Source organism: Chelonia mydas, chromosome 8 (genome assembly GCF_015237465.2).
Source record: "Chelonia mydas isolate rCheMyd1 chromosome 8, rCheMyd1.pri.v2, whole genome shotgun sequence".
Taxonomy (NCBI): Eukaryota; Metazoa; Chordata; order Testudines; family Cheloniidae; genus Chelonia; species Chelonia mydas.
The window spans coordinates 59,677,723-59,701,580 of NC_057854.1; the positions used below are offsets into that span (position 1 = coordinate 59,677,723).

General features: G+C 40.5%; 1 protein-coding gene across 1 annotated transcript; it reads left to right on the plus strand.

Annotated features, from left to right (window-relative positions):
- The first annotated feature begins 524 nt into the window (after window positions 1-524).
- On the plus strand, window positions 525-21,142 carry RGS13 (regulator of G protein signaling 13). Its single transcript, XM_007062983.4, has 6 exons — window positions 525-697; window positions 1,714-1,826; window positions 5,662-5,730; window positions 11,460-11,521; window positions 15,195-15,361; window positions 18,330-21,142. The coding sequence occupies exons 3-6, from the start codon at window positions 5,666-5,668 to the stop codon at window positions 18,501-18,503; spliced, it is 468 nt and encodes a 155-aa protein (XP_007063045.1). The 5' UTR covers window positions 525-697; window positions 1,714-1,826; window positions 5,662-5,665; the 3' UTR covers window positions 18,504-21,142.
- The last annotated feature ends 2,716 nt before the right edge of the window (window positions 21,143-23,858 follow it).

Genomic DNA, 23,858 nt, shown 5'->3' on the forward strand with positions numbered 1-23,858 from the left:
AACGATGATAAAGGACCTCACAAAATGTAAAAACAAGTCCTACTTTAACATAGTGCTTCAGAGTCAACCACCATGCAACGTATTAAAGTTGATTGAAAATGCACATGTAAAACACGTATCGTACTAAGGAACTCAGAGAGAACTTACTTTTAGAGCAGAAAAGTAAGACTAACAAAACAATTGGAGATAATCACTTCTTGATCGCAACTTTATAACATGAATGCGCCATTTTTCAGTGATGGGATGCTTATCTCTTTTCAACAGTGTGTTTCTAACTTTTTCTGTACAGTGTCATTTGATCAAGAGATGGAAAATATTAGTCACAAAACTGGCCCTGTCAGAGAATACCTGAAGTATTTTACTGTATTGAAATCCTTTTTTTTCAGTTCATCATTGCAGAGGTGACAATAGTGTCAATACACAGCCTGTTTTTATCAGTGGTGTATCAGGAGCCCAATGGAACTTTTTTTTTCCCCTTCATATTAACCACACACACAGTTTGCATATATATTTGCACGAAAGGAGTCGGGCAACAGCACACACAGTGTGGATACAACCAGAGTGTGACAAGACTTTTTACTTTAGAAGAATATAAAGAAAAACACTCAGGATGGAATTTCGAAACTTGACCCTCTGGCCAAGTGCTACTACTAAATGAAACATTAAAAAGGGGGTGACAATCCAAGGAAAAAAAACTGTAAGTATAAGATTATGCACAACTCTTTTCAGAATTTAAATTGGAGTATTTCCTTCAGCATAAACAGGGAATGTAGAGATAAGGGCATAATCTTTCTGTCCAGGATATACTTCCCACACATACTGGTTGCCATTCTAAAGCTGATCTTACAATGGCAACAGCACCTATTTTCTCAATATGTACAATGTGTAGACAAATGCATGCCTATGTGATTCTTCTGTATTAAATTCTCAATATAGTAAGATCAATAAAACTTTATGCAATAAACTGAAAAGGGAGAGGTTAGAGTGCAATTAAACTTTTATCATAAAGGTTTCTTTATGGAGACTTCACTGTACAGCCAAAATAGCTGCATACTAAAAAAGTAAATAGCTTCTTTACAACCTCATACGGCATAATCTTCTCATGCTTGAAATGAAACTGTAATGTACATTACAGTTTCATTCAAAATAAAGGCCTTTCTCTTTGATCTATCAAAACATTTTTCTGTTTGACAGGATATTCTCTCATTATAGATCATTGTAATTACAGTCATCTCAGACTTAGATTGTTCAGCAAATTACTCATATCCTTTCCATCTGTGAATAGTTTTAGATCTTAGATTCATTTACTATCAGAAGTGTGATTAATTCTCAGAATGTGGGGGACTACTTCATTCATTCATATATTGTACTAATTCAGCTAGGGCCCTGCGATTTGCCTTTTGGGTGATGAAATCTGCTGGAAATGCACAATCCTACATGCTAAAATACTTTTCATGAACTTATGTGGAAGAGCTTTATAATAAACCAAGGAACAGATTTGTGTAATTTGAACACAATTCTGGACTAAATCCACAAGTGGTGTAAGTGAGTATAGCTCCATTGTCTTCAATAGAACTATGCTGATTTACACCAGTTGAAGATTGACCCCTTTGATAACTGTTACGTTCATGTGAATTTCAACAGTATACAGTATTCTTGGGCTAGTCCAGAACAAAACAAAAAGTATACCAGCGTGTATGTCTCTCTCTGCAGGTCCATACGTGGGGCAGGGCTATGAAGGAAAAGGGAAACCTGATGAAGAAGAACTGTGCTAAATCACAACAGTCTTGAGTATTTACACATTTCTGTCATCACATTAATCCAAGGTAGCATATTTCATTAATCTTATCCTTGTTTTTAGAATCGGATTATATGCAATCCAGCATTTTAAAAGCATTATCAAAGAAATGTTCATATTGTTTCTGAATGTAATTCTATAAACTGACTTGTGTGTTGATACAGTAGCTGAAAACCTACAAGTGAAATTTATTACGAACAGTAATAATGTTGGGCTCAGATAGGGAATGAAAGTATTAGGATCAAATTTGATCACGTACTGCTTTTAATTATTGGAGATAAGCAGTGCAGGTGGGCTAAGGAGCAGAATATCAGGGTGAGCAGTCTAGGGACTCTTTATTTTTGTAAAAACCTTTCTGAATGAGAAGTGGGATCTACAAATGCTGATGCATAAAAACCCAGAGCCACCTCCTGAATGGTGCTAAGCCCAGCTGCTAATTTTGGGCACGCAATGATTCACAGGATTGGGCCACCACAGACTCTCAGATGACATGACACCCAGACAGCCACGCTTCTACAGAGCTAAGCACTTGGAACTGCATGAGAAATGCAAACACAGCACCAAGTGGGATAAACCATTCTTTATTAAAAATACAAAATTCCAAACTGTGTAAAAAGCTTATTGAGAGAGAGCGCAAGAGGTTTTTTTTAATGCAGTATATAATATTAAAAATATTAAAGTTAAATCCAAAAACCAATCCAGGACAAAGTGGAAACATGAAATAGAAAGAAGTTTTAATAATTCAAAAAGAGGAAAATATTTAGAAAAAAAACGTTTTAAATTTATGAACAGCCTCACAATTGACAATGTAGGGTAAAATTCTGTCTTCATGAACTCAATGGAGTTTTGTTTTTAGCCTCAGAAAGGCCAACTGCTGAGCATGATAGAGACTGAATTACCTAGAAGTGATCTCTCCAGGACAGATCAGAGCATATGGTAGGAGCGGTGTGGGAAACACTAAACACAGATGCCCATGCTGTGCTTATTCTATGGACAGAGAACCTCAACCTCGAGTTTGACACAATTACCATGAGTACTAAAATACAGTGATCTAAAAGAAAGCAATAAATCAATAAAATTGCAAAACTCAGGGTCCAGTTCTTTGCTACCTTGCACTTGTTTAGTCATTTACACTTATGAACAGAGGGGGGAAATGCTACCAAATCCTAATGTGCACACTTTGCACAGATTTATATGACTACATAAGCTGCTAAGTAGCAAATAACCAGACTACATAATGGAAGCTTTCAAAGAATGACTCAAGTCTTTCTTACCTTCTAGATTTGCTCTGATTACAGCCATGGGTAGCCTGCCATCAGTGTAACGCCATTGGTCAACAGGCTAGCGCCAGATCATGGCATGGTATACATTAGTATAATACTCTGTTCGAGTAAGTGAAGCCACACTGCAATTTAGGGCAGCAGCAGATGTGACCCCTAATGTAGACAGCTGAAGCCACTCTTTGTACCAGTGGATCGTTCCTTGATTGAAACTAGCATAAGATGCTCCAGAGTAAATCATAGTTTATTGCAGCATACCCTGTCTACCTTATGAGTTGCACCAGTGCAGCTACACAAATTGCTAGCACCAACGGCTGAAACTCACGCAAATCCTCGGTGCAGACAAGGCTTCAGAAGAAAAACATCAAATTCACATGAAAATATGGAATTCATATAATAGTGCTACAAAAAGTACATTGTATTTCTTTGCCTGTTATCTAATGTATTATCAGAGGATTCAAATAAAGGAAGAACAGAGAACATAGTCCTGCTTTCATGAACTACAAAATGTAGGTAAGCTCTAGGCCACAGTATTTGTTTGAAGCGTTTATCATTGCTGACATATGGTTCTCCAGTAAGAACAAAACAGTCTCCTTTTACAATGGAGTTTTCCATACAGCAACCGAAGAAAAAATATTTGTTATCAACTCCTGGTTTAATGAAGAGTTCAGCAATGTAGACTACCTTATATTTTAAAATCAAGCCCCCTAGGTTATGCATGAGTTCCACTCCAATGATCCAAAGTACAAATGTATCTGGATATGAACGTTTTTTTTTTATTATTACAGCACAGATAAAGGCTACAGCTAAGTATTTCAAAAATGGGGGCCTGAAGGTAGGCTTCTAAATCCATATTTAGGCACCTAAAAACATGGCTTGTTCTTTTTTAAAGTGTTAAGCACCCAGCAACTCCCCCTGAAGTCTGCTTTAAATTCCAGTGGGGGTTTCTGTTGAGTACATTATTTGGGTTTTGCTTGTGGGCAATGTTTGGAGCATATATTACACACAGGGAACTATGCAAAGCCATAAAGCTGTGAGAATTTGAGCAGCCATCTCAAGGCTATTGGCATGCATTCTCTTCAGTTTTGGGGGATAAGGCGTCATATAGTATTATCAGTCAGAGTTGTTATGGTGCTTTGCAAGTAAGCATTTTAATATCTGGTAGAAAACTTAATGGGCTAGATTCTCAGATGGTCTAAACTGATGTAGTTCCATTGATTTCAGGCTCTAAGGATATGGCCCAATTCTAAAAAGAGGTGAATTTAAGGATTCCACAGTTCAGAATGTCCCCTGGGGCAGTGAAACTCTGCACCATCCTTATTTTGTGTTCCAATATAAAATCACAGTCTAGACCTAGGATAGGTGTAGGCCAATCAAGCCCTAATCTGAACCAAATTGTAGATTTAAATTACTAGACTGAAAAGAGATCTTATTATTATGATTATTGGTGTGGACTACAATGTAGTAATCTAATTCTAGACTGATATACACAAACTCATTTTACAGAAAGACCCATTCCATAAACAACATTATATATAAAATTTATTGAAGAATTTGGCCTTCAAAACATAAGGCATTGCTTAAAGGAGGAGGAGTTGGACAAATAAATAAAAAAAATATATAAATAAAAAACGAGAAGACTTTCTTCAGTTCACAAATAATTTTCTAGGATAGATATTTCCTTAATTTCCTCGTCACAACAACACACAGAGTACCCATAGTTTTTGACAGGATTCATATGTCAGAACAAGTTTACCAGGTCTGATCAATAATTCGGATTAATATTGACTCAGCATGTCCCAAACATTTGTCTTGGAGATTCAATAATTCACTCACAAACTCAAAGTTTAAATCAAAATCTTGAGCTCTTACATACAAGATATAAAAGCCACTGAAGTCAGTGGAGAGATTCCCATTGACTTCAACGTACTTGGAGTCAGGCCCCAAATCTCCAAAAACTCTTCAGGCATATTTATAGGGTGTCCCTCAAAACATTTTGAGAGGAGGAATAATTTACTTCTCAACAAAAGCAAATGAAAAACATAAAACCCTGAAAAAAAGTTAAGGGAAGTGTCAAATTTAGGGATAGCATTGCAGTTGATTGTAACGAGACAGAAGCTTTTCTAGAGTCACGTATCTTGGACTATGGAGTTATGGATGTCTCATTTTATAAAAGAGAATTGTTATATTCATGTTTTTCTAAAAAAGCACGAAAGGAACAAGTCTTAAAAATTCAATAACTTTATATGTTTCAGTTAGGCCCTTAACAAGCATTCAAAAAAAAAAAAAAAAAAAAAAGTCTTTCAATTGTTCTTTTCTTTAATGCTTAAGAGCCAGGTGCCAAATCTCCACTGAGATGAGTGGAAATGCCTCATTCCTGTCAAATATTTTCATAAATACAGTGGGTGAATTTAAACAGTTAGTTCATCCTGGTTTTAGAGGTCTGACCAATTCCAGTTATATTCCCTATATGTAAAACGAGGAACACGGTTGGAACTGGTCAGACCTCTAAAATCAGGGTGGACTCAAGTGCACCTGCTGTACTATATCAGGTTCCAAAACTCACATGTTTTCTTTATTTAGGAAAATGAGCCCAAATATTTGTTGTCTTTGTAAGCTATTCAGAGAAGACGAAAATGGGATCACTTCTAAGTAAGTAGTACTATAATTTTGCAGTCACATAATCCTACAAGGTATGAAGGGATTTAGCCTCCTGACTGAAAAAGTCAAGAGGGCTAACTATACAATTTTATGCTGAATATTTACCCATGCATTTTGTCATCACGGCTGCACATATTGATCACCTGTTATTCATGCTGTTTCTTCATAGTATATCAATTTCAATATATTCGCAGTGTCTTTAGGCTATGAGTAATAGGATTGTTTTAATTTGAACTGTTCAGGCCTACAGAGATCTAGTCCAAGTTCACCCCTGGTGTAACCACTGAAGTCAATGGAGCTATACCTGGGATGAATTTAAAAACAGGATGTTGGGGGAGGAGGGGGTTAGTTTTTGTTTTTTTAAACTCAGCCCCACTGCCAGAGGTTGAAAAATTGTGCCTTATACCCCCAGTTCTCTCAGCTGGACAGGTTCTCCAGCCAATTTATGTTTCCCATGATGCCATAGATTCCTATGTACACTGCAACTGCTCAGCAAGAGAGGAGATTGTGGTGCTTTATAGCCAGGGAGCCCAACCCATAGAAGAGAATTGGAACATGAGGCAACCGAAATACAGCTCACATGAAGTACCACAATGGCATTTCCAAATTGAAATCTTTCAGTCCAAAATTTCCAGTTTTTGATGTCTCAGTAAAGTCAAGTTTTTTTGTGGGGAAAAAAACAAACACCAACCAGCTCTCCTTAGCACTTTGCAAGACAAACGGATTTAAAAAGTGTACAAATAATACATGCGGCAAAGAGTCCTGTTGCACCTTATAGACTAACAGATGTATTGGAGCATAAGCTTTCATGGGTGAATGCCCACTTTGTCAGATGCATGTAGTGGAAATTTCCAGAGGCAGGTATAAATATGCAAGCAAGAATCAGGCTAGGAATAACGAGGTTAGTTCAATCAGGGAGGATGAGAACCTCTTCTAGCAGTTGAGGTGTGAACACCAAGGGAGGAGAAACTGCTTTTGTAGTTGGCTAGCCATTCACAGTCTTTGTTTAATCCTGAGCTGATGGTGTCAAATTTGCAAATGAACTGAAGCTCAGCAGTTTCTCTTTGAAGTCTGGTCCTGAAGTTTTTTGCTGCAGGATGGCTACCTTTAAATCTGCTATTGTGTGTCCAGGGAGGTTGAAGTACCCAAGTCCTACAGGTTTTTGTTTATTGCCATTCCTAGTATCTGATTTGTGTCCATTTATCTTTTTACATAGGGACTGTCCAGTTTGCCAATGTACATAGCGGAGGGACATTGCTGGCACATGATGGCATATATTACATTGGTGGATGTGCAGATGAATGAATTGGTGATGGTGTGGCTGATCTGGTTAGGTCCTGTGATGGTGTCGCTGGTGTAGATATGTGGGCAGAGTTGGCATCGAGGTTTGTTGCATGGATTGGTTTCCGAGTTAGGTGAGATGTGTAGGTGCTGGTGATAATATGCTTCAGGTTGGCGGGTTGTCTGTGGGCAAGGACTGGCCCGCCTCCCAAGGCCTGTGAAAGTGAGGGATCATTGTCCAGGATGGGTTGTAGATCACTGACGATGCGTTGGAGAGGTTTTAGCTGAGGACTGTATGTGATGGCCAGTGGAGTTCTGTTGGTTTCTTTCTTGGGCTTGTCTCGCAGCAGGAGGCTTCTGGGTACACGTCTCGCTCTGTGTACCTATATCCTTATTTCCTCGTGCGGGTATCGTAGTTTTGAGAATGCTTGGTGAAGATCTTGTAGGTGTTGGTCTCTGTCTGAGGGGTTGGAGCAAATGTGGTTGTACCTCAGCGCTTGGCTGTAGACAATGGATCGTGTGGTGTGTCCGGGATGGAAGCTGGAGGCATGAAGGTAGGCATAGCAGTCGGTGGGTTTTCGGTGTAGGGTGGTGTTAACGTGACCGTCACTTCTTTGCACCATGGTGTCTAGAAAGTGGACTTCCTGTGTAGATTGGTCCAGGCTGAGGTTGATGGTGAGGTGGAAGCTATTGAAATAATGGTGGAATTCTTTCAGGGTTTCCTTCCCATGGGTCCAGATGATGAAGATGTCATCAATGTAGCATAGGTAGAGAAGGGGCATGAGTGGACGAGAGCTGAGGAAGCGTTGTTCCAGGTCAGCCATAAAAATGTTAGCATATTGTGGGGCCATGCGGGTGCCCATAGCAGTGCCACTGGTCTGGAGGTATATATTGTCACCAAATTTGAAATAACTGTGCGTGACGATAAAGTCACAGAGCTCAGCAACCAGTTGTGCTATGGCATCATCAGGGATACTGACAGCTTGTACTCCATCTGTGTGTGGAATGTTTGTGTAGAGAGCCTCTACATCCATGATGGCTAGGATGGTATTTTCTGGAAGATCACCAATGCATTGTAGTTTTCTCAGGAAATCAGTGGTGTCACGGAGATAGCTGGGAGTGCTGGTGGCGTAGGGTCTGAGTAGAGAGTCCACATATCTGAACAGTCCTTCAGTGAGAGTGCCAATGCCCGAGATGATGGGGCGTCCAGGATTTCCGGGTTTGTGGATCTTGCGTAGTAGACAGAATAACCCCAGTCGGGGCTCTAAGGGTATGTTGATTTATTCCTGTGTTAATGTAGGGAGTGTCCTGAGTAGATGGTGCAGTTTCTTAGTGTATTCCTCAGTGGGATCTGAGGAAAGTGGCCTGTAGAATTTGGTATTGGAGAGTTGTCTGGCAGCCTTCTTTTGGTAGTCAGACCTGTTCATGACGACAACAGCACCTCCTTTATCAGCCTCTTTGATTATAATGTCAGGGTTGTTCCTGAGGCTGTGGATGGCGTTGCGTTCTGCATGACTTAGGTTATGAGGCAAGTGATGTTGTTTTTCCACAATTTCTGCCTGTGCAGTCGGCGGAAGCATCCTATGTATAGGTCCAGACGGTCATTTCGACCCTCAGAAGGAGACCATGGGGAGTAGTTCTTCTTGTGCTGTTGGTGGGAGGGTATCAGTGTGCTGTTCAGTGTTATCTTGAAAGTATTCTTTGAGTCAGAGATGGCGAAAGTAGGCTTCCAGACCACCACAGAATAATACATGAGCATCCAAAACAGCCTCACTGAGCCAGTAGTCTCACTATTACTAGTAATAGTATTTATTTTTTATTGCAGTAGCACATAGAAACACCAAGCAAGATTGGGACCCCATTGTGAAAGACACTGTATAAACACAGTGAGAGATTGTAGGCTCATCGGGGCAGGGACTCTCTAAATACAAAAAACAGAAAAAGGTTGGGAGGGAAAACAAATCAAGCGATTTGCCCAAGGTCACACAGCTGGTCAGTGGCAGAGTGGGAAATAGAAGTCATGTCTCCTGACTCCCAGTCCCAGGCCTTCTGCAGTGCGCCATGGTCCCTTAAGTACTTTTTCTTTTCTAGTTGTGCAGTATACATTGCATAGTGACGACATGATCAGTTCTTCTCCCTCTGCAAAAGGATTCTCACTGCAGAAGATCCTACTGATACAACTTCTGTGACTAAGTGGGGTTATAATCACAAAAGTAGGGGGAAAACATCTTCATAGCCCATACCCATTTCCCCCCTCAGTGACTTCCATATATTTCCTCAGTTTACAGTAAAACATCATCTTCCCTAAGTGTTAACTTACCCATGGAGAGTAACTAAAATCAGGCTGTGTTTGCTCTGCTTCACAGATTAACACTAGAAGCAAATATTCAGAAATGGAAATAAAATGGCAGTTTTGTTGGCGCTCAGGGAGACAGACAAGAACGTCACTTATTCTGTATAAGAGTGACAATGCTGACAACAGTAAAAATGTGTCTGTGTCAGTAACAGCAGATATGACTCAGAAGCAGCTCTGTCAACGAATAAGCATTCACAGGAGCAAGATGCAACTTTTGCAGAGCCACCTCTCTTGCCATAACCACACACTTCAAGTATTTATGTAAAGAGGAGGTCAGTTAGGCATGAGAAAAGCCTTACTTGAACAAGAACCAACTGTGTGACCAGAAATTACAGAAGAGCTGAGACCACAGTTCGGTGGTTGCAAAATTTCTAGCAAAAATAGGAGTTAAACTATCCAGAAATGCGCTGAGTAACTGACATTCATTTTTCTGCCCAGAAAAGATTGGCTTGCTATAACAAACCGTAAGACACGGCAGTGGTATCCTTCTTAGAATTATGGTGAAACAAACCTAAGGAATCACCACAAACTAGACTACAAAACCAGCAAACAGCTGCTGTGCAGAGCAGGCTTACAAATCAGTCATTAGTACCCACTATCCACAAACCAATACTGCTTTTAATCAAATATGGATTATTCTTGAACTTTATGGTAATTAAGTGCCTTTAGTTGGGATTCAGAAACTGATGCCAAAATGGAAGGATCAAGGGAGAATGAAAACTCCCTCTCCAGTTTGATTAGAGCCTAATGAATTACAATGCATTTTTTCTCCAATCTCTTACATGAACATTTAGCATAGGCATTTCTTTCAAGTTACCAGTGGTAGGATACTAAAAATTATAAGACCCGGAGACACAGGTGGTATATATAAAGTTATGCTGATTTACACCAGTGCAGGATCTGGCCCTTATAACTTTATTTTTCTTCAAGATGTTTAGTTCTCTCTGATGCCTGTCTTTCACAGAACTAAGAGTTAAGAGAATAAATGGAAGACCCCCTAGAAACCCAGGAAATTGCCACGTAAGAATAACGAGCATAAAAGAAAAACAATCCATTGTTAGTCACCTCTAAGAATCCTCTTGATTAGTAATACTGTGATTAATTTTAAATTACAAACAAGTAGATGAATGAAATGGATTGAGTGTCTTTTGCAGTCAAGATTCTATTAGTCTTTCCATCATTTATCAGCTACAATAGAACCTCTGAGTTATGAGCATCAGTGTTATGAACTGACCATCAACCACACACCTCATATGGAACTGGAAGTATGCAATCAGGCAGCAGCAGAGACAACAAAAGCAATACAATACAGCACTGTGTTAAATGTAAACTACTAAAAAAAATAAAGAGAAAGTTTAAAAACATTTTTGACAAGGTAAGGAAACTGTCATTTAAAACTAAGATGGTTAAAATCAGCATTGTTCTTCTCCATCGTAAAGTTTCAAAGCTGTGTTAAGTTAATGTTCAGTCGTAAACTTTTGAAATAACCACAATCTCCATTCCCAAGGCGTTCATAATACTGAGGTTCTACTGCATAATGTTCAGAGCTCAACCTCGCAGCTAATGATAAATGTAGAAGGTGTTAGTGGAGAAGAAATTGTTTTTACATTGTTTTGTTATCATACTCAGGGACTTTAATAGTATCACCTAACATTGCAGTGGCACCTGAAGTCCTGAACTACAGCAGGGTCTCTAGACACAGAGCAACCTTACATAATCACCCCTGCCTCAGAGAGCTGACAGTCTGAACTGTTAATGCTTTCTTTATTCTTCTCCCATTCTGAAGTACTGTACTGCACTGCCTACACACACAATTTCCATTGACTTCAAAGGGAGCTGTATGGGTGTAATTTAGTGCAGAACTGGGTCCATAGTTATTGCAAGTTATCTTTTCTTCAAAACTATAGGCATGAGATCTGAAACATCCAAAAATGAACTTGTAGAGAGCAAAATGCATATAGATTCACTGAATTATGTGACTGTATTTTAGATAATGAAATTTAGCTTTATTTTTAAACCGAGCATTAGTCACGCAGTTAACTACAACTCTAATCCCACAATAACCTTTCCCCCTTTTGCAAAGAGTGTCATTGGAGGAAGTGCTACAGTGGTCCCAATCTTTTGAAAAGCTGATGACTACTAAATGTAAGTAGTTGTATGTTTTTAATCCAGCAGAGTTAATTTACCAGCAGCTATCTAATGCTTTCTTAGAAATGTGTGGATAGGAAGAGTTTATGTGATACATTGGAATATCTCCATTCACTGCGTTTTATGGTTACTGACCTCCATTAAAGAGGAAAGCAAATGAAAAATTTTAATGCCAAATCACTCACCACTAATGCCCTTGATGCCCATTGCAATATAATTAGTCACTATGTATCCTGAGCAGGACTGGCTCTAGGATTTTTGCCGCCCCAAGCAAAAAAAATTTTGGCTGCCCCCGCTTTTTTTTTTTGTGCCCCCCCCGCCCAAACTGCACCCCTTCCCAACCCCTTCCCCAAATCTCGGGCCTGCGTCCTCCCCGAGGCATGCTGCATTTCCCCCCCATCCATTGTTTTGTGGCTCCCCCCTGCAACCCACACCCTAGCTCACCTCTGCTCCGCCTGCCGCCGCTCCGCTTCTCCCCCCTCCCTCTCAGGAGAAGGAGAGGCAGCGCGTTCAGGGGAGCAGACAGAGCGGATGTGAGCGAGGGTGGGGAGGGAGCACAGGAAGTAACGGGGGGTGGGTAGAGGAACCGCTCCCCGTTACTGCTCTGCTCCACCACTGCTGCCTCCCCAGAGCGTGCTGCCGCTTGGCTTCTCCTCCCTCCTCCCCAGGCTTGCAGCATGAAACAGCTGTTTCACGCATGGCAAGCCTCGGGGGGAGAAGCGGAGCAGCAGCGGCGTGCTCAGGGGAGCAGGCAGAGGCGAGCTGGGGCACATTCCTTGGGGCAGCATGGCCGGTGCCAGAATGCCACCCCTAGAAATGTGCAGCCCTAAGCACCTGCTCGTTTTGCTGATGCCTAGAGCCGGCCCTGCTTCTGAGAGATAAGGTAGGTGAGGTAATATCTTTTATTGGACCAATTTCTGTTGGGGAAGGGACACGTTTTTGAGCTTCACAGAGCTCTTCTTCAGGCCTGGAGAATTAAATACAAACTGGGACAGACCAATAACCATAAGGGATTCACACGTGCTGTAGAAGACCACTTAAAATGAAGTGGGCCATTAAGGGTTAGCAGGCAGTAGGGGGTGTTACAAATTGTTGTAATAAGCCATAAATCCAGCATATGTGTTAAGTCAATGGTTTTTAAGTGTTCAGCAAAGTTATGAATTTATGTTTCTAGGATCATCTTTTAAAGGTGTTCCACAGATTTCCTTTGAAGATGAGGACTGAGAGGTCAGACATGGAGTGATCGCTTTGTAAAAAGTGTTCACCCATGGGTTATAGGGCATTTTTGGTGACAGTTCATTCAAGAGCGTATTGATTGTCTGGTTTCACCCCCATAGTTGTTTTGGGACATCTGATATGCTAGTTGAGGTGTACCATGGGTTAACAGAGGCATGTGATATAGGAGCCATGGATCTTGAAAGGTGTGTTCTGTGGAGTATTGATCATTGTAGCAGTGGAGATATGTTTGCAGGTTTGCACTTGTTATTATGGCAAGATATGATGCCGTTTGAGCTGGTGTGTCCTGGTCTGTGGGAAGCTTGCTTCTGATAATGATCTTGGTGAGGTTGGGAGCTTGTTTGAAAGCCAGAAGAGGGGGTTTGGGAAAGATTTTTCAGGATGTGGTCCCCTCAAGTATGGGTTGTAATTTAATGATATCCCATGTGGGTTCCAGTGTGGGGTGGTAGGTGAAAACTAGGGGTGTAAGTTCAGTGGGTTGGGTTTTTTTCCCTGTATTGAAGCAGGTTCTCCCAAGGTATTTGGGTGATCCGTTACATGATGTGATCTATTTTTCTGGTGGCATGTCCTTGTTTGGTGAAGGCATTTATGTGCATATCATGCAGTTTCTCCTCTGAGCAAATTCTGTGGTAACTGAGTACCTGGCTGTAGATACCAGACTACTTGCTGTGTTCAGGGTGGTTGCTGGATCCAGGAGTTTGTATATAGTCATCTGTAAGGCTGATCATGGTGTCCAGGAAGTTGGTGCTAGTATGGGAGTGTTCAAGAGAGTTTGATGGATGGGCAGTGGTGCTTGAAGTTCTGGAGGAAATCTATAAGTAAAACTATAAATTTTGTACCATCTGCAAACTTTGCCACCTCACTGTTCACCTCTTTTTCCAGATCATTTATGAATACATTGAAAAGCAAAAAAAAAAAATCAATCAATCAAGGGCCAGGTTGTGCTATAAAAGCACAGCCTTTAGTGGGGGCAATATAGAGTATTACTGTGCAAGGGAAGCTCTGGAATGCACTGTGCTATAGAGAGGCAATTTGAAATATCAGAAATCACACACAAGCAGCATTACTGCTTGTAACCACCACCACCAGCCTGTGGCATGCTGACATCTCTTGCAGAAACCAGAAAACTCTGTGATCTGCACCACTGGAGAAATTTGCTTTTAGAACTAGAGCGCTATGAAACACTCACAAAATGTAGATTTTGCCATTGATGAAATATCTCCACATTGCTCTCAGGTTCCTGCAAAGGGCCAAGTATACGAACCGTGAGAAACTTCATTTGAAGTCAATGGAGCTGCAACTGCTTATCCCAGAGCTATGTTGGTCTTAAAGTATTTGCCTTCACTAGGTTTTACTGGAAAATATTTCTCACCATTGCTGACAAAGGTGCTGCTCAGCAAGTGGTAACAGTGGTTGAAACCTCAACATTTTCATGACTGCAGCCATTTTAGCCACTGCATCATCACTTGCTGCTCAGAGCAGGTGTAAATGACATGGTGTTAAATTCTTGAAGCTGTTCTTTAACGTATAGCGTACTAAGGCTTCCAACAATTGCTACCACCAGTGAAGCCAAAAATCAGTGGGAGTCGGGATGTTTGGACAAAGTACAGAAGTCCCTCGTTATAATGCCTTTGCAATAGCAAGCCTTGAGCTATAGCGAACATGGTCCCTGGATCCCACTCACCCTCCCCGCCATGGCCCCGGAAGCTCTGTCTCCCTCCACCCCTTTCGCTGTAACGAACCCCTGACTATGTTGAACAAAAGGCTTGGATCCCCAAGGGTTCATTATAGCAAAGGTGTACTGGTATACATTAAGGGTAGAGAACACAATTTGCAAAACCTTTTATCTGCTGGAAAGCACACTGACAGCTTTCTTAGTTACAATGATGGCAGCAACAAAAGTCACCTTTCCTTTTGATGACAGGGGAAAAAAATGGAAAATAAAAAATAAAAGCCTTCCCTTTTTTCCAGTTAGACCATGATTTTTTGATGTTTAGAAGTTTTTCACTCTGATGTAGAACTGAATTTTTAAAATAATTATCAGCCTTATAACATGCATATTTGTTGTGTGGTTTTTAAACCACAGGAAGAGGAAATTTTTTCTTTGATATTCTGCTCTTTCTGCACATGTGCAGCTCTCACTGATGTTAAGGGAGTTCTGCGCATGTACAAAACGAAGAAGCACCCCTGAAGTAGTCTCAGATACTCATGGTCAGTATGGGTAGCACCTTATCCCATGAGTAACCCCAATTGTCTTCTGTAAGATTTCTTGTGGAGTGAGGAACTATTCAACATGAGAAAAAGTACCAAAACTGGTCCATAATCCTTATCTAGTCATTTTTCCACTCAGAGCTAAGCAAAATCTGTTTGACAATTATCTTCCTAAATGCTATCATTTATAGTTTATAAAGTTTGACTTCTAAAATATTTTCAGATGGACCTATAATCTACAAGAGCTACCTGAAGACAGAATACAGTGATGAGAACATTGAATTCTGGCTTGCATGTGAAACTTACAAGAAGATTGAATCACGGAGGAAAAGAATTTCTGTGGCCAGGAGAATTTTTAAAAATTACATTCAGCCCCAGGCGCCTAAAGAGGTGAATTAACATTGCAAGAACTGCTCCATCCCTCCCTCACACGTGTGCGCACACCCCTGTTTATATTAAAAACATGCATGTGGTATCTGTTGAAACTGAAAGCAGCAGCTTAAAAAATGCAGCAATAAATAATTGGCAGTGGCACTCACTGTACAAAGCAGTGTAAGATGTTTATTTGATTAATCATCTTAACAGCATCTCTGTGAAGCAGGTAATTAAGTATTTTTAACCTCATTTCAGATAAGAAACTGAGGCAGATAGGTAAAATTCTTTGCCCCAGGCCACAGAGGGAGTCAGTGCCAGAACAGAGTCTAGAACTAAAGTCCTGGGGTTTTTTCCATTCCTTTAGAGGATTGTACAAAGCCTGTTGATGCCAACGGAGTCTTTCCAAACACCAGTAGACTTTGAACATGACCCTTGCTTAGTCCAGTCTTTCCATAAGTACCTGGAAATTAAGTGAGATCTCTACCCAGTTCCATCCCTTTTAAGAGATGGCAGAAGCATGCTAAAAGACCATCAAGTTCCCAAAAGCACTGGAGAAGTAAGAAAAATGGGAGTAATTCATCCCAAATGGTTAAGCTACTTCAATAAATCAATCCTTAATAATCCTCTAATAAAAACATGGACAAATTTTTGGAAAAACAGACCAGATTTGGCTGTATGAACAGGGATTAATATTACAGTGTGGTTCTTTTCTATTAAAACACTATATAAACATCACATCCAGCAGATCATTTCGAGGTGTCTTAAGAATCATATCTTCTCACTTCACTGACAAAAATCAAATCTAATCTACTTTTTACTCATTACCACTGCAGGTCCAACACAGCGCGCTAGATTTTTTTCTGGCTCGTGCATCAGCAAGAGAATTATTAACTAAATTCCAAATGCACAATGCAAATTGCTGGAGATGTGAGGGCTAGAAAGAACCCAGTTTGATTCTAAGGCCTTGGCTACACTTACAAGTTAGAGTGCATTAAAATCAGCCCCAGGCATCTTAACTCCCGAGGTGTCCACACTGGCGAGGCACGTAGGGCTCCTGGACATCCACCTCCATGAGAAGTATAAAGCTCGCTGCGCCCCGGCTTAAATGCCCAGGTGTCAGTGTGGACGACATGTTGCATTACTGCGCTGTGATTGGCCTCTGGAAACGTCCCATAATCCCTTGAAGTCAAGTGGCCACTCTTCTCATTGTTTTGAACTCAGCTGCAGGCATGCGGATATCCCCTTTCAAAGCTCAGTTTCTGACAGCCGGCATGCTTCTCTGCTCCGGGACAAAGCAAACCATAACTGAGAAATGGTCCTGCTGCAAAGGCAGGCGTTTGTGTGTGTTTGTGAGAGAGAGAGAGAGACCAGGGGCAGGGTCTGCTGCTGTCTGAACTTACAAGACAGCATGCTGACACACTCTCAGCCCCCCAAAACACAGTCTGTCCCCCCACATACACACAACACATTCCCTGTCACACTCCACCACTCCCTTCCGGATTTGAAAAGCACGCTGCAGCCACTTGCGCCCTGGGATAGCTACCACAATGCACTGCTCTCTGTGGCGTTGCAAGAGCTGCTAATGTGGCCACGCCACTGCACTTGCAGCTGACAGTGTGAACACACGGCAGTGCTTTCCCTGCTGCGGTCTCCAAAGGTTAGTTTAACTCCCAGTGCTCTACATCTGAAAGTGTAGCCATGCCCTCAGATGCCAGGATAAGGTTGGAGTAGGGTGACAGTTTACAGCTTTGATTAAGAAACAACAATATGGTCAGCCTTGCAAGTTAAAAATTCTTGAGACTGGCTCAAAAATTCATGGGATAATTTTAAAAATTATGAGGCGTTTGAGGGGTTTTTTGTTTTTAGGATTTGGGGGTGAGGGGAATTGATTGGCCAGCCTGCTGTTTTTTCATTTGAGCTTTTATAGGAAACTCAGTCACAAATGTACAAAAAAAATACACATGCTCAGAGATGGATAACCTCCCATTTGCTGATCAGTGTTGCCAGCCTCAAGCATTGAATAATCATGAGTCAGGTCTCAAAATCATGAGATCAGCATAAAAAATTTTAAATAAATTGTGAATTCTTCATTTGCCTTCTGGTTGAGTCTTTGGGATCACGCTTGCTTCCTGTTTTCAAGTTTTTCTCAACAAACATGAGGGCTTGAAACTTTTTTAAATGGAAGCTGATGGTAATCTCAACATAGTCTGTATTCAAAAAACAAACAAAAAAATGCAGTAGTATTCAGGAAGGAGTAGATTGCACCTAAAAAACACCGTTAGTACAGCAAGGTCTCCACACATCAACGGTTACACTCATTAATTCACATGCCTCCAGCTCTTTCAGTCTCTAATAAATGCAACTTAATAGAGCAAATCTAACTTACAAAATGTTTTGTTGAACTGCAATTGCCTTGGTCAATCTCCTAGATCATGGTGAGATTCAACTCTTATTTGCAGTACCTTTCTATCAGAAAGGTAAACAGCACCAGTACATTAAGGTCTTAGACATCCACAAACCTTCCACTCATCCACTTCAAATCCCCATATGACTCCTGAGTCTCTTACACAATAACCCATTTCCTAATCAGGATTGATGTACAGTCTCTGTTGTACAATATACTGTGACTTCAGTAGCCTGATTTTCAAAAGTGATGAGCACCCAATGGTGCCCACTGATTTCAGGTGGTCAGAACATCTGAAAAACAGGCCTTCCATTTAGATATATAAATACAGATATAGGAACCTAACTAAGGGGGGGGAGGTGAACACTTTTATACCAAGATTTTTAAATACTTTAGATTTTTATTTTTCTTAATAACTTTTCTCCTGTAGCTCCTTTTCAACATATAAACATGGTACCAAAGTTGATCATATGGATGCAAGGCATAGACTGCAGCCTACCAAGCTTCATCTTTGCAGTGCCCTATTTTTGTCCTCTGTATTTTTGTTGTAACTTTCTTTAATATTGTTTTATTTTTCAGATTAACATTGATAGTCCTGCAAGGGAAGCTATTATCAGGAATATTCAAGAACCAACTCAGTCCTGTTTTGATGAAGCTCAGAAAATAGTTTACATGCACATGGAAAGGGATTCATATCCCAGATTTCTTGGATCAGAAATCTATCAGAAACTGAAACACAGGCCTTCAGACTGACAGCAATGACTCATTAATACATTAAAGAGAGACACTAAGGATTTAGCAGAAGAAACTTTCTTCTGGTTTATTAATGTTTTCAAATGGTAAAAGAAGAAGAACAGAAGAAATCAGCCAATGGATGAATTTGCCTTACAAAGAATGGTAGTTTGTTCTTATGCGGATATTAGAGCTGAACATAAAATACTTTCCACCCTCCGCCCCGGTGGAAAATTTCAGCTTTGTCAAAAAATTGAAAGCCACTTTTAGTTCACCGCAGTCTGTCTGGAATTTAAAAAGTCATTACGGGGAAGAAACCTATGACCCCACTCACTTATCACAATCCATGGGAAAATTAGCTGCCTCTTGTCCTTCTCCTACCAGCCAGGGAAGACTATTTCCACACCCTCATCAACATCCACCACTATCCAAGAGAAGCCACCATCCATGTTAGAAATAAAAGTGCTGAGGTTTGGAATGGTAGTTACCGCACCGTATTGTAAACTCTGTAATTCACAAGCTAAAATTCAGCGCATTGCCCAGTTAATCAACTAAACAGTCTCAAGTGTAAAGAGAAACACATGCATATTACACAACAAATACATTAGTTTGCAGAAGGCTCCAAGGATAGTTGTAATTGTATCCAGGCGTATTTAAGCAACTGTGCATTTGGTGCCCAAATGCGCTTGGATTAATAAAGTGAGATACACAGCAGCTTGTTAAACCTTAAAGGAGAGATATGGAATGCTTTTGTTTTCTAAGTCATGTTGGTAACAGCTTCGTAAATCTGGCTAGCCAGGTGCAGATGGTAGAAAATAAACACCTAGATTAGTTCTGCATGACTTGCGTTTTCACAGCACCATACGACATTTATTATGGATAGGCCTATATTTCGTGCCACTCACATTTTGGCAGATTCACCTGATCTGCCTGTTCACTGCACTGTTGAAAGTGTAGCTTTTGCCCCTTCATAATTAGATTGTTGTGCGAGGGCCTGATGGTGACGTAAACAAACGTATCCAAATGAAAAATGTTTCTTGTAAATTTTTCATATATAAAGTCTAGAGGGGAAACAATGGACTACTGTGAACTGTCCATTAAAGGAACAGGGCATGCTGCTAGTTTGGATAAACAGAATAAAAATCCTTCTCTTGGGTCATGGATTGGATTAGTGAGAAGTGGCACTACCCCCAATTATAATATAAGATACGAGTTTTCAGCTGAGTGTAACATGTTCTAATGTTTAAACTAATTATAAGCTCTCACACACACACTAAATCATAAGTGATTCTGTTGTATAACTAAAGCTTTTCGAGTCTCTTTTAAATCAATATTTTCCAATATAAAACATTAGGCTGTGATCATGTCCAATCTGACAAACTAAGCATTGGTGATCTGTATGCATTTGGGAGATCTCCAACAGAAGCCTAGGTGCTACAGGGAGAGTTGCTGATGTTGTAGGTGTCCTTCTCCATCGGTACCGACCTAATGCCCCAGCACTGTATTGAAGCATAGTGTGTTGAGGTCCCAGCATTCAGAGCAAATGTAACCCCCTTAGTTTGCAAAGGCTTTGTAGAGATCCCAAGACACGCACTGCACAAACAGGAATGATAAGTGTGTGTCCTGGACAAATTCCAGTGTTGGTAAATTACTTTCAGCCTACACACATTCTCATGCAAATAGGTGTGGGATTATCACGCCCATGTGTCCGGGTGCTGCATAGTGGTTGCAGTGGCACATCTTCCGTGTTATCTCTTAGCTGTCTCTTCTACTTGACTGTTTCTCCTCCTGTATGACATGCTGTAAGATCCATTCTGCCTTCACTGTATTGGGTATTCCATACTTAATAGCCCATAGCCATTATCATAGGCCTATCATTCTCTGGATACTTCCCCTGCTTCCCCAACTCCATCTTTGATATCTGTAAATCAGAGGCCCTGCTCACCATTTTATTTGAGAGATCCTGTCTGCTTTCTTTTCACTGTTAGAAATTACTCTATATCTGCCATGTGTCCTCAGCTGCTGCTAGTCCAGCTCCTTTTGGCCTCTGCTCAGGCTGATTTTTAGTGACTGTGAGAGCTTCCTCTACAGCAGATGGCTTTCAGTAGCTCCCTAGCCCTCTCCTTCATGTGGGTTAGTCTGAAACTATCTTTTTGTTAATAAAACCATGCTCCAAGAGGGAGGACTTGCTAATCTTACAAGTGTGTCGCTTTTGGTGTGAAGTGGGTATGGACCAGTTTACGTTTTAGGGAGATCACCTACAATGATTGCCTCTAAGTTCATGGTACAAGGAGCACACTACCAAGTTTCTGAAAGGGCTTAATGTACCATAACTGATACCCATAGTGGGGTTGCTTACAGTAGTGCAGTGAGGGGGGCCATTCACAATACAACATTCCTCACACTTGGGAAAGAAAACGGTCCATAGGAAGGACTATGACAAATTTCAGTTAATAATCAGCATTATTTTTTGGCCTAAAACATGTTCATCTTATGGTTATTTTACTCAAGATACATTTAAAATTCCTCTTTCTAGAATGAAACTTTAGGGTTTGTCTATTTAATATTCGAGTGCAGAGACTCTTCTGTCTGTCGAGAAACGACTAAAGGTTTCAGAGTTTGTTTCTTTTCTCTATTAAAGAGCTTAGTCCTATTAACTGGAAACATGGCAATTGATTTCTCTCTGGATTCCCTTTCCTCATTAGTGGATGAACAATCACAATGCTTTTCATCAGGTCATATGGTTCATAACAACAGTAACTAATGGTAGCAAGAACAAACCACTGACCTCATGTATTTATCATTGTCAGTAATAGCACCTGAATAGCTAGTTTAGATGTACTTTCCATTTGCGTACAGCATTCAGAAGTGTATGTCCACATTAATCATTATCAGTTTAAGGACTACTGTTAAGAAAGAAAATGAAATCTAAAAATCTGTAACCTTAGTAGTCAATTCTCCCTCTTTATTCTTCAACTGTTTACTTAACAGGTAAGAACAAAAGTAAAAGATTTGAAGTGATAAATATGGAAAATATTCAAACACAATGTAAGAGATTAATAAGTATGTCAAGTTAAATTCAGGTCACCCAACCAGCTAAATGGATGCTGTCAAGATTAAATAGTTTAAAAATCCTTATCTCTGATACCAGTTAACACAGAAAATTAGTAAATGCTAAACTAAAAGCATTAACAATCAAGTTGACATTTATCCTCCTTATTTAGGAGGCACTTTTTGCCAGGCAGCTGAAAAGAGCTGTCATCCTGTTTTCTGAGTATTCATCCTTAAATATAGAACAGTTTCCCCGACTGTTGCAAGGGCAACTATGACACAGCCACCATTTTATGTTCCTCTCCAATGTAGAATGTTATTGAGCAAGTCTCTGAAGCCTTAGCAGGCACAGACACAGCAAGCTGATCATGCAGTTAATTAGGTGTTGATTGTTTCTCGCTGACCTACCATACATTAAGCAGTACAGTTCATTAACACAGTGCCACCATCACAGAGCAATGTTAAATATACCGTAGCTATTTTCTTTTTTAAAAATAATGAGAACATTTCCATTTGGGGAAATCTCGTCATTAACCTAACTTTCAGGCCTAAATGAAAATTCTATCACTTATTCCTCCTCTTTAAAGTGACATCTTTAGTTTAGGCCTCTTTCCGCCTCTTCAGAGAAACAATCACTGGAAAAGAACAAACAAACCCAAAATGAAATTAATAATTTCAACTGGCAAAATACAGACACTGGGAAGAAAAGAAAGAAGCAGAGATAAAATACTGATCATCCCTTTAATATTGCATGCAGTTTTCATCTGCTCTGCATTCACAGTAGGTGACTAGGTGCTGATAAATGGGGGGTAGCAAACAGATGGCAACACAGGTCAAAGAGATGCCAAATAAAGAATTGCTTAGAGCAGTAGCTGAAGTTGGCAAGAACACACTTGCAAGGCTAGTACAGACAGATTTTTAAAAACAGTGCTAATGGATGATAAAGTAGAAACTAGCAGTTCTTTCTAATATGCTTCTGGAACACCAAAAGCCTTCACAGAACAAACAACCTTTTCTCTCATGTATTTCCAAATATGTTTATATTTTCATATTAACTGTGAATATTTAGTTCTTCTTTTTGAAGTCCAGGACACTGTGATCAGTTTATTACTAGGGTCAGTAAGAAATGATTATGCTGCACTTAATGCCCTAGACAGAGGCTTTATACATTTGAATAAATATTATGGACAGAGCTGTTCTGTAATTAACTAGACAGACAGGAACATTTTGGAATCCACAGCCTTGGAGTGCAGGAAAACCGTTGTATCATTCCCTGTAACGCTAGGGATACAGTACTGCCACACAGCAATTGTGGATGTCCTTTGAAGTGTCACAGCTGCATCATATTTGGTTGAGTGCTGAACAGACACAGGAAAAAAGGAACTGGGTAAAGTCTCTGACAACCAGAAGAGAAAATTTTGTTGCCCTACTTCAGCCACACCTTCAACAGGCTGTGGATTTTGGTCTCATCCAGGCATGGACTGCATCATCCTGTGTGTTTGTATACAGCCAAGCACAACAGAATCTCAATCCGGGATCCCCTTAATATATAATAATTAATAGTTAAGATGGCCTGACTCATGATAGTCACTTGAATTTTTGAGAGTGGCCTCTGCAGATTCACCTTGTGGAATGAACCGTCTTGTTCTACTGCACTTTGGGAGAGTTCTGAAAAGTGTGATCCACGCTGGGCACTGCAAGTGTTCTCTCAAAGCACTGAATGTCTATAATTCTGCAGGATTACGGAAGGGCCATGTAGTCCCAGATGCCTCAGTTCTTTCTGCTAAACTCAGGTGACCTGTGGGAGTAGAACTCAGAGGAAGGGAGGCTAGTGGACAGTGTAAATATACAGGAGAACACCACTCTCAGAGCACACATCACTATTGTTAAGTGTAAGCAGGATGTGAAGGAGTTCTCCCCGACATCTAGTGATGAATTGGGGAAACAATCTCAGGAGCAGAACGTATTTGCATAGACACAGCTACTCTGCAGAGGTGACCAGCAGACCGACCTGCTTTGCCAAAGGGATCAACTGGCTGTTTTAGGTAGAACTTCACTTTACTATTGAATGCAGGGGTCAAGAAATTTTATCCTTACTGCCCTAATTGAGGAGGACTCCTACTTTGAGCCTCACTCACTAACCAGATGGTAGTGATGCCAAGCAAGTGTTCCTGGTAGCAGGGACTTGGTTTAAAGGATCCTAGAATCCATTTGATCCTCCCCTTCTAGTGTGTAACAAGAGAGCTGACTAGACTCAGTTTAGAGTCCTGGTTCTCTCTCAGTGATCACGAAGGTGGAAATCCTGGATAAGCTGATCTAAGGCCT